Below are 18,599 nucleotides of genomic sequence, written 5' to 3' on the forward strand. Positions count from 1 at the left end.
CAAAAGATTGATAGTTATCACGGCGATCATTTTCTAACTTTCTTATTTGCTCTAATAAAAGAAAATGTTTTGGATTCAAGCCTTGTCAGACTATCTTTTTGCTTTCACAGTGCCTAGCTCAGAGCCACTCACATAGTAAGTTGTTTTTGGGTGTCCTCGAGTTGGTTCTTAATCATGTAGTGATGCTACAGGACAGAGCAGAACTACCCCACAGAGTTTCCAAGGAGCAGCTGGTAGATTTGAACCTCCAGCCTCTTGGTTAGCAGCCGAGCTCTTAACCGCTACGCCACCAGGGCCCCCTGACATAGTATAGTCTCCAGGAAGCATCTGAACAGACGAATTAGGCAATCTTTGCTCAGCGGCATGTGTTTGACAGTCAGCAACTGGCTGTTTCATATTTCACGTTCCCATATTGGTGCCGCCTTCTTTCCTATAGGATGCCCGTGCGAGTAAATAAAACTCCCACAGCAGGCCGTGAGCAGTTCTCCTTGGCAAAGGCTGGAAATCCCCGTGGAAGGCTCGGTTATTTCATTCCAAAGCCTCAAAAGCACCCGACTTGCGCTACTGCGTTCACGGCTCGGGCGCTCGGAGCAAGCCCTCGAATCCCCCCGTCCCCTGCAGACGCTGGGAAATTCTAGGCTGGGAAGCGCCCCTGTCACGAACCCAGCAGGGTTCCGAGGGAGGGGAAACTGAGGCCCCTCGTCCCTTGGGCCGGGCGCTCACACCTCGGCCGGCGCGCCCCGCAGCTCCCAGGCCCGCCGCCCGCCCACACGTGACCCCCACGGGGCCGGGGTGCCGGGATCACCTGAACAGGGCGGTCACGTGACGGCAGGGGCGGTGCCGCGCGGTCACGTGACGCGCGGTTCCTGGGTCGCCGCCGCCGAGCCCAGCCGAGCCGCTCGCTCCTGCCGCTCCTGCCGCCCGGCTCCTCCGGCGTCTCCCGCACCTCCGCCGCCACCGCCGCCGCCGCCGCCTCCGCCCTGGCGGCGCGACCCTGTCCCGGGAGCGGCCCCGCGCCGCCGCGCGCCGCCAGCCCCGAGCCCGCCGCGATGGGGGCCGCCGGCGGCCGGAGCGCCCACCTGGGGCCCCGGCCCGCGCCAGCCGCCCGCCCGCCGCGCGCCCTGCTCCTGCTGCAGCTGCTGCTGCTCGTCTCGGCGCCCGGCGGCCCGCGGGGCCCAGGCGCCGCGGCCCAGGGCGCCAGCTTCCCGGAGCTGTGCAGGTGGGTCTCCGGGCAGCCGCGCGCCTCGCCCTCCTCCCGCCGCGCACGGTGCTCGGCCGCCCGGGGAGGGTCCGAGGTCCCGGGGTGGCTTCTGCCCCAGGTTCCGGTCCACTTCCCACCCCGACTCCGAGAGGGAAAGTTGGCAGTGTGTTGGCCAAGGAGCAGAAAGCGGAGGCTCCTCTCCGTCCGGGGGCGGGGGGCGCGCGGTCCTGGCACTGGCTCCGCTAGCCCTCTGACCTGGACCACTTGTGGCTGTCACTAAGTCAGGGGCCGCGTGGGGCGCGAGCGGCCGGCTGCCCGGACCCATCTGGGTGACATCCTGTGCGTAGCCTCACGCCCGGTTCAGCCTGCTCCGCGGTGCGTCTGGGAAAGTTGGTTTAGGCAGGAACTACAGCTTTGCTTTGTTCCCACTTCCACGTTTCGGTTGAAGTTCCATCAGCTGGGTCCTTGGGGAGGTCCCCGAGTCTGGAAAGACTTAGTCTTCGAGTTGGGTGTTTTTGGTTTCATTTACTGATCGATTTCCTCCGTGTGAGTTTTTCATTTTCATTTTAAAGTCGCTGAGAGCTTTTCTGCCGTAGGTGACGTTAAAAAAATTTTTAAAAAAATTTTTTAATTAAGGGGATAGGGATGGTGGTCGTCCTGTATTCTGCTGTCAAGATTTTATCCTTCACCTCTCCAATCCCAGTTTTCCGTCTAGTTGCTCACATGATGTCATTGTCTCTGGGGTGGATTATTCTAGCGGTGGAGCGTTTTGCTCTGGGAACCATGATGGTATAATCCTTAGCCCCACTGAGTGCTGTTCATGTGCTCGGACTGAGAGAAACCATGGGTTTGGGAACTTCCAATTCTGTGAATTTTTTTGAGCAACTTCCTCTGGACGATTTAGGATGATGTAAAATTCAAGCTTTTATTTGTTTTCTGAAGTTTAGTAAAAAGCAAGCAGACTGAAAAGTTTTGAAAGACTAGGGAACAGTCCACCCCTGGTGACCCTGATGATTTTCCTGGGCAGCAGCAAGTTACTTCTCAGAATGAAATGAAGTTGAGTATACTGGGAGCTGAAGTTTTACTTTGTGGTCAGGTTTGTGAGGTTCCTATTCTTCCCTCCATTCAGAGACATTCTTAGTAGCACCGTAGAGTTTAGAACTTGCAGGATTACTCCCAGAGGAGTGAGACAAAGATCAAATAGAAGCGCTTTGGTAAGGTTCATGTCCAAGATTTCCTTCCCTCTTTTTTTTTTTTTTTTTTGAGATGGGTGGGGCAGTGAAGGGAGAGTTTACTGCATAATAGTTTGTGAGCCAGTTAGCTGCCCTAAGATACATAGTAACATGTGCTTGATACAGAAAAAAAAAGGTGGCAACTTAGAAGAGGGCAGTGTCTCAGAAACAAGGTCAGGAGGAGACCCACACTGAAAGGCAGAAACACTGGTTGGTCTGACCAAAAACATCCCTGAGGAATTAACTCAGTCGGGCTGGTGATGTCCAGCTCTTAGATGATGTTAGAAAATTGGAATTTGCTTCTCAATAGTTCAGGGTAAAAATTGGCCTCAAGAGAAGACCCATGCCCTGTGGCTGATGTGGTGGCCGGGGAGCTTGCTTTTGCACTAGGCCAGTCACTGAAGTGCAAACGAGGTGGAGACCCTCAACAAGATGAATTGACACAGTGGCTGCAACAATGGGCTCAAACGACAATGAACGTGATGCACAACAGAATGAAACACCGGGCAGCGTTACATTCTGTTGTATGTAGGGTCACTATGAGTTGAAACTGACTCGATGGCACCTAACAAGAAGTCCCTGAAGTGTTGGGAACCTGTGTTTATTAACTTCATCTTCAGGTACAACACCTCCCTTGGTCCAGTGGGAAGTGGCCTTTGTATCTTTAAATCCTTCTGAGCACTGTCATATATGGGCAGATAAATACTAGAGTGTTCTGAAGGTTGATATGCACTGTTGGTATGATAAGGTGTGCCCTCTCTGGTCTTAGAATATCTTTAAAGGTGGTGGATTTCAGTTTTCTGCCAGATTTCCTAAGGACAACGAACCTAACAGCCAACTCAAGTTTGGCTTTGCACACACCTCTCTCCCATCTGGTTAACTGCTCTATGGTTGCACCTTGAGACTTTTCCAAAGCTCCTGCAGTAATTGTCATCTCTGTTTTAAATTGAGTACCTGCAAGGTGAAATTCTTCCAGTCCATTCCTATTTTAAATTGATACGTCTGCTTACGTTCTTTTTAAGGCGTTTTGTTTTGTTTTGAAGGGGGGTAAAAAATCTGCTTTTTTTAATGAGAGAGAACTGGCAAAAAGTTTCCTAACATTAGTGCATATTTGGGGAATACAAATGTGAACTGATTATTTTTAAAATCCGCTGAAGCGGGACATGGTTAGCTACCTTTCTATTCTTTCCATGGTCACACCCATCTCCACCCTGAGCATGAAAGCTAGGCCTCTACATATGTTACTATTTGTTTGTGCAGCTTGGTCACATCGAGACAGTTCCAGTGTTGCAAAGATCACATTCCAAATGGCTGTGAAGTGGCTGTTGGAAACTTCGACTGCATTTTCTCGTTGAAAACAGTCTTGTTCATTGCAGTTTGGTGCCAAGGGCTATCTGAGAACCCCATCATCCCAGCAGCATTTTCCAGGTGCCCAGACACTGTACAGCTTCAACTAGAGCTCTGGTGCAAAATCTCACACACTCTTTAAAAAAGAGAGTTGACTTTCCCAGGAAGCAATCTCTCCTCTCAAGCCCGGCTCTCAGAGCCTTAAGGGTATTTTTCATCTATCTGCTGCCCCATAGGACCCAGGAGAGGGAAGTCAGGACCAGCTTTGGGGCATGCTGGGTGGGGGAGAGGGTTTGGGTGAGCTTCGGCTCTGACCCTGTCATGGTGGGTGGCGGGTAGGGGTGCCGTTCCTGGTGTAATTAGTTATTGGGGAGTTGGGGGGGCAGGAGGAAGGAAGCAGGCTAGAGGGGTGATTTCAGCAGCTGCTTTGACTACATTCGTGTACACGGAGAGGCCAGGTCTCTGGGGGTGACTCGTGGAAAGGCAGGGACAACACAGGCAAGTTTCCCAAAGTGTATCTGGCTCCAAGTAGCACTTGGAATAAGTGTTTATTCTTTGGAGAGACTCAATAATGTTTTCTCAGTGTCAAGAGGATTGGGCAGTGGAAGAAGTTAGTGATTATTAATCACTTCAGTGTTTCTTGGGAAGTGGTGTGCTGGGGTAGGAAGAACCTGTTTCCCGAAGCCAGCGTTGTAGGCTGTGGGACCCGCACACACAGAGGTCCTGGGGTGGGAAGGAGTTTGAGACTGGGGAGGGATAGCGCAGATCGGTGGGGCAGGACAAGGCAGAAACTGGGGAGGGGGACCTACGGGCAAGGAGGCAGGGGCTAGGCCGGGCAGAATCCCCTGGAGTGGTCAGAATGCTGCGTATTAGTAACTTTACTTCTACTGTACAATTTAAACTTTGCAAAATGCCGTATTACCTATAAAATAGGTGGGTTTCCGTCCTTTATTGTGGTGTTAACATCATCCTTCACAAGTGAAGTCCTAGTGGTCTGTACTAATTATAAAATGATGCATGGGGTCAGCATGATTTAGGCAGTTAAATATTTTAAAATTTATATAGAACGAATTTTCCCCAAATTGTTTGGGTATAAATGCTGAAAAGTTTTTATTATTTTGAGGACAAGAGAATAATGAAGCCAGCTGGGGGCTGAGGTTGGTTTAGTTCCTGTCTCTAAGGAGACTTTTTTTTTTTTTTTTCCCCTGAAATTTTTCCAAAAGAACAATCCTTATATGCCTAATTTGGGCCACATGTTAAACTTGGACCATGTCCAATGGTGTGTATATATTTCTTCCAACAAAACGTATGTGTAGAAGCCTGTGATTGCTAATTACAGGCACATGAAGACTCATTGATTAATTTTTAGAACAGCATCCTGATAAATTCCTAGGAAATGAATGCCTGATCCTCATCTCTTACCAGTGTTCCGTAGAGAAAGGAATTTTTAAAAGATGGTTGGAGAAAAATAATTTTGGCGTCCTCTATTTTGATCTTAACAAGTAAAACTGCATTGAACTGGGCAGTGAAAATTCAGGGACCAGAACTGGGCCTCAGGCAGCCCAGATCCTGGCCACAGTATAGCATGTCTCTATTGCAAAGGGAGGTACCTGTCCCCACCCCATTGTTTTGGGGAGACTTGGGCATTTATTTTTGCCATATGAATTTTAGAATTATCTTGTCAAGCTTCGTGACAAATCTTAGACTGATTGAGCTTCCGTAGAATTTATAGATTATTGTACACGTGTCAGTTTTCCTAAATTACTGAGTCTACCCATGTGTGAACGTGACAGCGCTGTCTGTTCATTGCAGTCTTCTTTTACTTTCTCCGGCACAAGCATTGTAGCTCTTGACATAAATGTCTTGACATCTTTCTTTTTAGGTTTATCCGTAGGCATGTCCTAGATTTCGTTGCTATTGATAATGGGATATTTTAATCTGTAACTTTTTGTTTGTTTTGCTGGTGTATCGGAAAGCTATTGGTTTTTGTCTTTAAATTTTGTGTGGAGCCCTCTTGGTGAGCTTTTATTAGTTCTGGTAGTTTGTCAGTTAATTTATTATCACTTGAACTTCCTAGGTAGATTTTACTTTTATCATCTGTAAATGATGACAACTTCAGATCTCTTTTTCTTAACTTAATGTCTCTTATTCCTTTGAGTTTTATCATATTCACTAGGCTTTCTGTTATAATACTGGTTAGTAGCAGTGGTAGGGTTTCTTCGTATTAATGGGAATGCGTCAGATGGTTAACCAGAAAGTACGATATTCACTGTGCATTTCTGATAAATACCTTCTATCACGTTTGCCAAGTTTTTTTGTGTGAAACTATTAAAGTTTATCATACACTTTTCTGGCATCGATTGAATTTTGTGTTTTTTTTTTTCTCTTTTAATGATACATTTTCTAATGTACTATCTTTATTTCTAAAATATCCTGTCTTGTTGTAGTACTCTTAAAATACACTGCTGGAATCTGTTGCTGATAATTTTAAAAACCAACTTTGATACAGTAGAACCTATCAAACCCAAAACCTGTATAAGGCAGAAAGCTGTCCGAGAAGGAACACGAAAATATTTTCTATTAACGGAGAGTGGTGGAAAAGTGGTAAGACTGCACCCTTTTGAAGGTGGAAAAGTTGATAGACCCAGAAAAACACGGCAGTCTCAGTCAATTCCAGCTCTCATAAATTTTGCTGTAAAATAAAATACACCAGTTTTTAAGTTTTGACATGGATATAGTCATGTAGCCACCATGGCAGGCCAGACACAGAACATTTTCATCCCTTCAGTTAGTTAACTCATGTCTACTCTCTCCTCCCAAACCCTCAGCCTCAGGAAACCCCCGACTGCTTCTATCAGAATAGTTTTTTCTTATCTAGAATTTCATAAAGTATAAGCATCTATAGGTGCTTCAATCACTCAGAGCAATTATTTTGAATTTTGTCTATGTTGTTATATGTATCAGCAATTCATTTCTTTTTATTACTGAGCAATATTCGATTGTATGGTTATATATACCACATTATATTTAGCCATTCACCTGTTGATGGGTGTTTGAGTTGTTTCTAGTCTTTGGCTATTATGAATAAAGCTGTTGTGAATATCCATGTATGAGATTTTGTGTGACCATATGCATTCTTTTTTGTCTTGATAAATACCTAGACGTGGAATTCCTGAATGAATGGTATTCGTTTAACTTTATGGGAACTGTAACGCTGTATTCCAAAGTGGTTGTACCATTCTGTGTTCCCATCAGCTATGTATGAGACTTCCAGTTGCACCACTTCCTTATCAACACTTGGTCTCGTTAGCCATCCTAGTGGGTTTGTATGAGACGGTGGTGGCTCAGCGGTAGAATTTCCGCCTTCCTTTTGACTCCTGGCCGATACACTTCATGTGTAGCTGCGACTCCTCTGTCAGTGGCGGACTGTGGGTTGCCATTATGCTGAATGGCTTTCAGTGGAACTTCCAGAATAAGGTGGAGTAGAAAGAAAGGCCTGGTGATTTACTTCTGAAAATCAACCGTTGGAAACCCAGTGGATCGCGAGGGCTTGATTCACAACTGATCATGGGAATGTCACAGGACTTGGCAGCCTTTTTTCTGCTGTGTATGGGGTCACCATGAGTCAGGGGCTGACCTGAATGAAGGCAGCTAACAACAGCAGTGGATTTGTAGTGGTACGGCAATATGGTTTTAATTTGCATATCCTTGATGACTAATGATGTTGAACATCATCTCATATGCTTGTCTTCTTTTTTAAAGTATATGTTAAAATCTTTTGCCCCTTTTATTAGTTTCCTTAAGCTGCCACAACAGATTACACCAACTAGGAGGCCAGAAGTCTAAAATCAAGGTATAGGAAGGGTTGGTTCCCTCTGGAGGCTCTGAGGGAGAATCTGGCCCATGCCTCCTCTCTAGCTTCTGGCGATTGCCGGCGATCCTTGGCGTTCCCTGGCTTGTAGGCACATCACTGCAATCTCTGTCTTTCTCTTCACATGGTCATCTTCCTTCAGTGTCTTTGTGGCTTCTCCTTACAATGACACAAGTCATTGGATTTAGGGACCACCCGAATCTCATATGATCTCATCTTCATTTAACTGTGTAGTTACATCCGCAAAGACCCTATTTCTCATTAAGGTCACATTCTGAAGATCTGGGTAGACATGAATTTTGGAGGGACACTATTCAACTCACAACACCCACTCCTTGAAAAAAAAATTTTTTTTTTTTTTTTTTGTCTTATTGAGCCTTAAGAGTTCTTTATGTATTCTGGATACAAATCTTTTGATAGAAATGTGTAATGTGTATTATGAATATTTTCTTCCAAAACGTAGCTTGTGTTTTCATTTTCTTAATGTCTTTTGAAGGATAGATGAGTTTAATTTGGATGAAGTCTTGTTTATATTTTTTTTAAATCTTATTTTATATCATTTTGTGGTTTGTGCTTTTTGTAGCCTAAGAAGTCTTCGCCTATCTCAGGGTTTCTCAACCGCAGCACTGTTGACATTTTGGGCTGAATAATTCTTTATAGTGGGGCTGCCCTCTGTGTTATGTGACGTTAAGCAGCATAGATGCTAGTAATATTCTCTACCCCACAGTGTGACAAACAAAATGTCTCCAGGCATTGCCAAATGACCCCTGTTGGGCAAAATTGCCTCCGTTGAGAACACTGGCCTACTCCAGGGTTGCAGAAATTGTCTCCTGTGTTTTTTTATAGAAGGTTTTATAGTTTTAATTTTAGCTCTGTGTTAAGTTTTTTGAGTTAATTTCTGTGTGTGTTGTGAGGAAAGGGTGAAAGTTCATTTTTTTCCATGCAGATAGTCTGTTTTATTTGTTAATATTTTATGTAGGATGTTGTAAGTTGTGTTTGTAAGTAATATTGTCTGTAATTTCTTTGCTGTGCTGCTCTTGACAGATTTTGGTTATCAAGGAATGTTGCTTTGTGTAGTGAGCTAGTTAGCTTCTAGTATTTCTGTATTCAGTGGAATGGTTTTTGTATAAGATTGACATTTTCTCTTTCCTTCAGTTTTGGTAGAACTCACCAGTAAAACTCTCTGGGCCTAGTACCTTTGAGGAGGTGGGCTATGGCAGGAGGAGGAGTTTTTGACTCCTGTTGCAGTTTTATCTTGTGTTTTAATCAGGGTTCTCTAGAGAAACAGAACACTGATGTAAGCGCGTGCATGCGCGCGTGCACACACACACACACAGAGTGATTAATTGATTTACTTCAAGGGATTGGCTTATGTGGTTGTGGCAGTTGGCAAGTCCAACATCCGTAGGTCAGGTGGGCAGTCTGGAGACTTCTGTAGGCTTGAGATCCAAGATCTGTAGGTCAGGCGATGGAAACGGTGCAGAGTGAAGAAAGAGGGTGAGTTCTGCTAGAATATCTATTTATACTCTGGAGGCTTAGGCAAATTCCCTTTTCAACTGATTGATTATGCTACTTTTAAATTATGGAAGATCATTACATTATATTAGAGAACTACAGTTTAGACTAGTATTTGGCGCAATCACTGGGAATCATAGCCTAGCCAAGTTGACACGTAAAATTAACCATTGCATCTAGTTTACTTATCTCTTCAGATTTAGTACTTTGTCTTTAGCCAATTATGGTAATCTGTTTTTCTAGAAAATTGTCATTTTATGTATTCATATGTACGTATGTAACATGCTGTTCTACTTTTGTTTTCTTAAAGAATTATTTCCCTGAAGTTAAAAAAAAAGTAGGTGAAATTCATGTAACATAAGATATAACCATTTTAAAGTGAACAGTTCGGTGGCTTTTAGCTCATGACAGTATTGTGCAACCACTACCTCTAGTTCCAGGATATTTCCATCACTCCAGAGTCAAATCCCTTCCTTGATGCCCAGTTCCTCCCCATTTCCCCAGCCCCTGCAACCACCAATCTGTGTTTGTCTCTATGGATTTATCTGTTCTGAATGTTTCATATAAGTAGAACCATACAATGTGTGACCTTTTGTGTCTGGCTTCTTTAACTTAGCATAATGTTGTCAAGGTTTATCCATGTCGTAGCATGTATCAGTGCTAACCAGAACCCACTAGCCTCTCCTTGGAAACCCTGTGGGGCAGTTCTACTCTATCCTCTCGGGTTGCTATGAGCCAGAATCGACTCGATGGCAGCAGGGTTTTTTTTGGTGTATATATATGGAAACCAATTGAAACCCTTTGCTGTTGAGTTGATTTCGACTCATAGCGACCTTGTAGGACAGAGTAGAACTGCTCCATAGAGTTTCCAAGGAGCGCCTGGTGGATTCACACTGCCGACCTTTTGGTTAGCAGCCATAGCACTCAACCATTACGGCACCAGGGTTTCCATGTGCTTCCACCTTTGGGTTATCGTGAACACTGCTGCTACGAACATGCATGCACATGTACTTATTTGAGAACCTGTTTTCAGTTCTTGGAGCCCTGGTGGTGCGGTGGTTAAGTGCTCAGCTGCTAACTGAAAAATCGGCAGTTTGAACCCACCAGCTGCTCAGTGGGAGGAAGATGTGGTAGTCTGCTTCTGTAAAGATTACAGCCTTGGAAACCTTATAGGGCAGTTCTGCTCTGTCCTGTAGGGTCGCTAACGGTTGGGACCAACTTGACAGCAACGGTTTTTTTAAAGTGCTAATTCTGTTTAACCTTTTGAGGAACTGCCAAAATATTTTCCATAGTGGTTGGACCATTTTACATTCCCACCAGCTGTGTATGAGGAGGGTTTCAGCTTCTTCACATCCTTACCAACACTTGTTATTTTCTGTTTAAAAAAAGTTTTTTTTATTAGTATATCCATGCTAGTAAGTGAGAAGTAGTGTCCCATTGGGGTTTGGATTTGCATTTCCCTGTTGACTAATGACACTGAGCACGTTCTCATGTACTTATTGGCCATCTGTATTATCTTCTTTGGAGATGTGTCTCTTCAACTTCTTTTCTGTCTGATACACTTTTGAAAATACTCTTTATCTTTGCAGGTAAATTAAAAATAAAAATTCATGATGTGTATGTGCTCTTCTTAATCATATTCACTAAAGATTTATTTACCTTTTTTAGTCTTTTCAAAAATTCTATTATTCTGTTTACCCTCTCTATCATTTGGTTAATTTTTGCTTTGTATACTAACTTCTATCTCAGCTTTACTTTTCTAGTTTGAGTTGAAAGCTTAGACCTTTAATTTTAAATCATTTTACATAATTAAGAATGCATTTAAAACCATTTCTCTTGAGTACCATACCACTGTGATAAATTTTGATACATAGGTTTTTTTTTTTTTATCCTTCAGTTCTAAATATTTCTTTCCAGTGGCTGTAAATATTTCAACTTCCTGGACCCATTAATTTTTTAGAATTTTTTTTTCCAGGTAAGTGAATTTTGGGGGTTATCTTTATTATAATTTTTCCCACTGTGGTCAGTGAGTGTGGTCTGTACAGATCACAGCTTCTCTGTGGAATTTATTGACATTTCCCTTGTGGCCTAGCACCTAGTCAAGTTGTGAGTATCTGTGCGTGTGTTCGGAAAAATGTTCTCTGGGTCTAAGTTTTATTATTTGTGCCGTTTAGCTTTCCTTTATCCTAACTTATCCTTTGTCTTGCTTTACATTTATTTGTTTGTTAATATTTGTGTCTGGTTATCACTTTGGACAGGTTCTAGGGGAATTTCCCTGCCCCTTCCTCCTAGCCTGCCAGCTCTCCTTTTGTCTCTGTTCATATGGTGATCAACTTTTCTGTTGTCTTATATTTCAGCGAGGTCTTCGGTTGATGTCTTTTCCTGGCTGCCATCCGTTCTGCGTGGATACTGCAGCTTTCATCGTCTCACTGAGGGTGCACTGGAAAGTCCTGCACCGATGGGTCTATTCATGCTCCTTCCTTGGGCCCAGTATCTTTTGTCTGGGTTTCTCATTTCATTTTCATACTGTTAGTGCCCTTCCTTCTAATGATGGGAGTCTCTGCTGTGCTCCTGGCAGTTCAGTCTCCACTTGGACATGTGCCGCCGCGGCTTGTGCAGCTGCGTAGGGTGGGTTGGAAGCAGTTGTCAGCGCTTGGCTGGAAAGTGTTTTTGGGGAGGCTGGGTTTTTCACTGGGTTGGGGGGAGGGGCAGGGTGTGCGTCTGGCTGGTTGTTGTTTCTGGGGCTGGTCTGGGGGCTTGGGTTCTTTTCTCTCCTCCTAAGTGTCACATCTGAGCCCTTTTCCTGGCAGGAGACAGCTGCTCACCCCCTGTGATTGCCGTTGGCAGCGTGCAGGGTGCCCTGCCTGCAGTCTGAGGCAGGGAGCCCTGGATTATTGAGTTGGCCTGGTCACATCCCTTCCTTTCTCCGGATCTCCATTTCCCCTTCAAGAGCAGTGGGAGTCAAGTTTTGGAAGTCAGTGTCCTGGTTTTTGAATATGGGCTCCTCCCTTTTCTAGTTGTGAGGCCTTGGGCAAGTGACTGAACCTCTGAGGCCTCAATTTCCTTGGGTGTCACATCAGGATACTGACCCTGTTTTTCAGGGTGGTGTGAGAATTAGAATGTGCCTGGCCCATCCTCAGTGGTCATCAGTGGTAGGTAATGAGCTGGTTACTGCTGCTAATCTGTAGTTAGAGTTGCCACGTTAGATCAGTGGCTTTTTGTTTTTGAGACTGTCACCCTGCACCTGGGGGTCTCCCTCAGTGCCTTGGGATTCTTCCCCCAGCCAAAAAGCATGTCTTCTTTATCTGTCTTATATTGTAGCACTCCACGTAGAATTCCTTTTTGAGAAAGAAAGGTTTCCAGTTTAAAAAAAGTTTTGAAATCACTGGACAATGTGAATCTTGGGGTTGGTTTTGTACCCTGAATTCTGTGAGTCCGAGGTAAGACTCATTCAGGATGCCTTCGGTGGCGAGTAGCAGGAAGCTTCAACTTGAATGAACTTAAACGATGCGGGACTTGATCATGGGAGGGGTGGGGCTTGGGTGGGTGCCAGGTGCCATAGATTGGGGCCCTGGTTCCTTTTCTGTGGGGTCCTGGCCTTGGCTTCTCTCCCAGGCTGGGGGCAGGAGGGCTGCCACGCTTCCACCAACCAGAGGAAGAAGAGGGGCTCTCCTGGTTTATCTCTGTAGGAGTCAGGCACTTTTCCAGCAGCCCCCCAGTTGGCTTCTGCGTGGGTCTTGGTGGTCAGAAGGGGATCCTGTCCTCCCTTAAGCTTTACCCTGCTTCCCAGGGAGGTGGCGGGGTTGGGGGGAGTGGTGGACGCTCAGGTCTGCGGTGTCTGTTGTAGACGGCCGTCTACAGCCGTGGGGAGCAGCAGTTCAGGCTGGAGGGGACGGGCGTGAAAGTGCATGGTGAACAGCACCGTGCCAAACAACAGGGCAGAGAGCTCCTGTGTTCACGTGTGAGGTGTCCACAGCCAGATGCCATCGGCCTGGTATTCTGTTTGTGTTGTTAGCCAGTGCAGTAGAGCAGACGGTGTGAACTCTTCACAGTGGGAGGCTCCTGGCCCCTCTGGTTCCTGTGAGACTGAAACCTGCCCTTTAAATCAGCTGGAGACCGGGAGTGGGATTTTCTCCCTTTTGCATGCTGCCTTTAGAGCCTCTGGGGCAGCCTAGTTCAGTGAACACATGGAGGGCAGGTTCGTCAGGGTGAAGGAGCAGAGCCCTACAAGAATGGTTGCTTGTTCTTAGAGGTAAGGACAGTCATAGGAAATCAGAGAGGATGTAAAACACTAATCTTAGTTTTAGGATATAGAGGGGCTAAGGGAAGATGAGTGAATGTGCAAACAGTGACAAATGGGCTTTGAAATTCAGTTGCTAGTAGGAGGCCGTGGGGAGAGTTTAGGAACTCTCTAATTAGAGCCTTTGTGCTTTAATGCTGTAAATAGTCTTCACACACCTGTGTGTGCTGAAACTAAGTGGGAGAAGTGGCCATGGGTGCTCACTGCAGGAACACATTGACCGTTAGACCATGGCCATGTGTAAAATTAATTTGTTGCCATCTGTGTGAGTACCTCTAAAATCATTTATAAATTTTAAAGCATCGTTTTATACTTAAAACCAAAACTCCCCCAGCACTCCGTGCTGCTGGCCTGCAAATAGAAAAACGAAGCCACCAGAATGGAAGTGCTGAAGACGCGGGGTTTCCTAGAAGTGACAAGGGTGTGTCTCCAATGAGTCATCCTCGTTGTTCCTCTGAGGGCTCCCCCACCTGGTGTCTGCTGTAGAAGTGTTACTCACCACAATGAGATGAAGGCATTCAAAGCCAATGAGTCCCCTTTTTCTGTTCTTTTTAGAGTTGACCCATTAGAGGAGGTGGCGGCAGTGTGAATTCTTGATTTGGTAGCACTTGGTCTTCGCATGCTGTCCTGAAGGAGGGACTAGGAGGTATAAGGTGGTGGGGGGGGGGCAGTGACAGGGCCTTTCTGTAAGCTGACATGTAGACAGAGATGATGAAGTCAGGGAGTGAACTGTGCTATCTAACTGGAGTGTTAGCATTCTAGCTTGTGGGTTCACTTTCACAGTTGCTCTGACAGGGGAGCATGCCTGCCGTGTCTGAGGACTGGAAGGGGGCTAGTGGGACTGGAGCATAGTGGGCACTGAGAGGACATCAGAGAAAGAGCTGGAGGCCTGGTCTTTTTTTTTTAAGTTGGAGAGGTAAATTCAGGTGCAAGTACTGGAAATCAGATTCCAGGTTTTTCTTTTTTTTTTTTTATTGAACTTTAGATGAAGGTTTACAAAACAAAGTAGCTTCTCATTAAATAGTATACACACTATTTTATGACATTGGTTAACAACCCCACGACATGTCAACACTCTTCCCTTCTTGACCTTGGGTTCCCTTTTACCAGCTTTCCTGTCCCCTCCTGCCTTTTAGTGCTTGTCCCTGGGCTGGTATGCCCCGTTAGTCTTGTTTTGTTTTATGACCCTGTCTAAACTTTGGGTGGTGAACCTCGGGAGTGACTTCATTACTGAGGTAAAAGGGTATCATCGGGGCATTCTCTTGGAGTTTCTCCAGTCTCTGTCAAGCCAGTAAGTCTGGTCTTTTTTTGTGAGTTAGAATTTTGTTCCACATTCTTCTCCAACTCTGTCTGGGAGCCTCTGTTGTGAGGCCTGCCAGAGCAGTCAGTGGCGGTAGCCGGGCACCATGTAGTTGTACTAGACTCAGTCTGGTGGAGGCCGTGGTAGATGTGGTCCGTTAGTCCTTTGGGCTAATCTTTCCCTTGTGTCTTTAGTTTTCTTGATTCTTCCTTGCTCATGAATGGGTAAGACCAGTGGAGTATCTTAGATGGCTGCTCACAAGGAGGCCTGGTCTTGTAGGTTATTGTCATGACTTTCTCTTTTGCTTGAGGAAGAAGAAAGCCCTTGGAGGATTTTTGGCAGAGGAGGGACATAGGACAAGGGGAAGTCAGTAGACCAGATTAGAAATGATACAGCGAAACCTGGGAGAGCTGGAACTTGACGGGACAACCTTGTTATTCTGGGTCTTGCGCGTTTTGCACCTTTGACAAGGTGCAGTCTTACCACTCTTCTATCATTCTCTATTAGTGGAAAATATTTGAATTTTCCTTCTTTGACAGGTTTCTGCCTCACACGGGTTCCGGCTTTCACAGGTTTTACTGTAATAAATTGGACTGGGGTTGTAGCAGTAGATTTGGTGAAAACTGGTTAGATCCTGGGTATTTTGAAGGTGCAGTTGGTAGGATTTGCTGATGATTGGATTTGGGATGTGAGGAGATAAAGAAGAATAAGGATGACTCTTAGGTTTGTGGCTTGAACAACTGAAAGGATGGAGTTGTCGTTTTCAGAGATGGGGAGGGGGGCTGTGGGAAATGCAAGCTTAGGAGGACTATAAGGAGTTTGGCCTAGTAGACATCTGAAGTCGTGGTGGCCTAGTGTTTAAGAGCTCAGCTGCTAATCAAAAGGTTGGCAGTTCAAATCCACCAGGTGCTGCTTAGAAACCCTATGGGGTAGCTCTACTCTGTCCTGTAGGGTGGCTATGAGTTGGAATCGACCCTACAGCACACAACAACAACAACAACAAGTAGACATCTGAATGGAGGGGTTGAGTTGGTAGTTACAGTGGTGCGTGTGGCGTTGAGGGGAGTGGCTTGGGCTGGAGATAGAAATTTGAGAACTGCCGTTGTATAGATGGAAAAACACACGACTGGATGAGATCACTTAGGGGTGAGTATAGGCAGAACCCTCAGAGGCCTACGATCTGATGAGAAACCAGGAGAAAGATGAGGTGCTGTCAGAGAGGCAGAATGAGAGCCAAGAGACAGCGATGTCCTGGAAGCCAGAGGAAGAGAGTGTTGGAGGAAGAAAGGGATCAGGTGTGGCAGATGTGGAGCATCAAGTAAGGTGAAGACAGAGACCTGACCATTGATTTCTGCAGCCTGGAGGTCGCTGGAGACATTGACCAGTGTTTTGGTGGAGGAGTGGGGATAAAAGCCCAATTGGAGTCAAGAGAGAGTGGGAGGATAGGAAGTGGAGACAGTAAATCCTTATGAGGAGACAAATGGGCTGGTAGCTGCAGTGGGATGTGGGGTTGAGGGAGTGTTTTTAGAAATGGGCTGTGTTACCAAAGGTTTAAGCACTGATGGGAATGATCTAGCACAGGGAGGAAAAACCAGCAGCACAGGTAGAAGGGAGGGCAGGAGGAGAGAGAGAGAGATACGAAAACCCTTTGTAGGGGTGCTGTCGCAAATGGGACCCAGGGCACAGGTGAAGGAGTGGTCTCGGGAGCAGTGCAGACAGTCACCTGAGGGAAGGGAGAGTGGGGACAAATGCAAGTAGGTTGGTAGATGTAATAGGAATATGTGGACATTGTGATGGCATTGATTGCCTCAGTGGAGTAGGAGGCAAGATTATCTGCTAGGAATAGCAGCAAACAGCTGGCTTTTCTCTTCACGGCAGGGGTGGTAGTAGTAGCGATAACACAGGCACCTCAGTTAGACAGAAAAACAAAAAACCAAACCCCTTGCTGTCCAGCCCATTCCATCTCATAGCCTCATTCAGATACTGGCTTTGCCAAGTTCTGAATTTGTGACCCTAGGCAGGGTCGCTGACCTCCATAGGCTCTAGTGTCTGTGACTGTAAAAGGGGGCAGCATGCCTACCCTGAGGGATTGGGTGTGACGGTTGATGATGATGATGGCATAAGCCACTTAAGCATAGTGCAGGGCACTAATTGCTCAGCTTTTAAGGACGGTGTGGAATAATGCTGTGGTTTTTTATGAATTCATAAAGGTGAAAACGGATTTGGCCTTAAAGGAATGTGCTCTGTGTGTGTGTGTAAGTGTGGTATGTGTGGTGTGCGTGAGTGTGGTGTGTGAGCATGTGTGCACATGTGTGGTATGTTTGTGTTTGCATGTGGTGTGTGTGTGTTTCCTTTTCCCCTGCTGAGAGGTTTTGCTGAGCCATTTGTGTTAGTCTGCCATTTGACCCCAGCATCTTCAAAGCAGAGATTTTTCTCCTGTGTCAACCTAATTGGTCTTTGTGAAGAACTAGCACCTGACTCTGGCCTCGTTAGTGTCGTGCACTAGTCTGCTGAGCTGACTGGCCCAGAAATTAGGAAAGGGAAGACCTTTCCTTGTAGGTAGGGCTCTAAAGGAAGCATGTTGGTGACAGGTAGACTAGGGACTGAGTGTGTGCTGTGGGCTGGATTAATGTAAAGGCAGTTAATCAAGAAGGGGGCTTAGCCTATGATACTACTCTTTCTACATGTGAGAAACAAAGTACGAGAGGGAACTCCGTGGCTTTTCAAAAATGGGCGTGGAGCAGAGTTTAGGATTGAGATACTGGCTGCTTCTGGTTCCAGGGAGTTGATCTGAGCAGAAAACAGGCATGCATAGCAGCAGAGGGGGAACGGCCATCTTCTGATGTCCAGAGTCAGGTTCCTTCTTGGTAGCTTTATGCTGTGGATGGGTACTTAGCAATTTACTAAAATGCTATGCATTGTGTAGCAATGAAACCACTCTGAGAAGAGTGTGTCCTGTCCCTCCCCTGCTTCTCTGTCAGAAGTTTCTTTTCAGACCTCTGTCCTTGTGGCAGCTGGTGGTTAGATGGTGCAGGATTGGGTAGACCCATCGTTGTTGCGTCTGACCTGAGAAGTGCCACGAGGCAGCTTGTGTGTGCGTGTGCCATCCAGAGACCCGGTTCCATCAGCTCAGTGGCGATGGCCCATGGCAGGGGCTTACCTCTCATTCCCAGCTCTAATTCCTTGCCAGCACCATCCTTTGCCTTACAGCATTTCATGTTGTCATGTGACACTCCTTTGGGAGTCCCCAGTTTTTTTTTTTTTTTTGTAAACTCAATTTTTAAGGACTTTGAATCTTTCTCTTCATCCAGATGAAAGCATTAGATCATAGTCTACATTTACTGTCTTGTTTTTCCTCCCAGTGACCTTGCAGGGCAGCTCAGTTTTATAGATGAGGAAGTTGTGGCTCAGAGCGATAAAGCACGTCCCACATGGCTGGTCAGTGGTGGGGCAGGGATTCAGGCCCAGGCCTGGGCGTCAAGCCGCAGCCCTTCCCACTCTTGCGTGGCACTTTCTGAGGGAAGCCCACGTTGCTCTATTTCAAGTTCACACTGCTGCTTTTAAAACCATTGTTGGCTCCCGTGTTGCTTACTCTCAGTGCCTTTGGCTCTTAGGCTGACCTAGATATCATGCTTGACTGAGAGCCTTGCTTCCAGCCTTGACCCCTCTCTATCAAACTGGTGGCTTCCAGCTTCCAAACCTTGTCTAACACTATCGATGAAAATGAAAGACTTACGTCTGGTGCTTCCTTGCCCTTTTTTTTTTTTTTTTGCAGGCCCCATATCTTCATACACAGCTTTGCGGGTTTGTTAAAATAGGAAGTGAATTACTTC

General features: G+C 45.9%; 1 protein-coding gene across 1 annotated transcript in view; it reads left to right on the forward strand.

The window, feature by feature from the left end:
• The first annotated feature begins 1,049 nt into the window (after positions 1–1,049).
• IGF2R (insulin like growth factor 2 receptor) overlaps positions 1,050–18,599 on the forward strand; it is a 124,515-nt gene continuing 106,965 nt past the window's right edge. The window contains exon 1 of the mRNA XM_049904986.1: positions 1,050–1,219. Within this exon, the coding sequence (XP_049760943.1) occupies positions 1,050–1,219 (170 nt within the window). The remainder of the gene's footprint in view (positions 1,220–18,599) is intronic.

Source organism: Elephas maximus, chromosome 1 (genome assembly GCF_024166365.1).
Source record: "Elephas maximus indicus isolate mEleMax1 chromosome 1, mEleMax1 primary haplotype, whole genome shotgun sequence".
Taxonomy (NCBI): Eukaryota; Metazoa; Chordata; class Mammalia; order Proboscidea; family Elephantidae; genus Elephas; species Elephas maximus.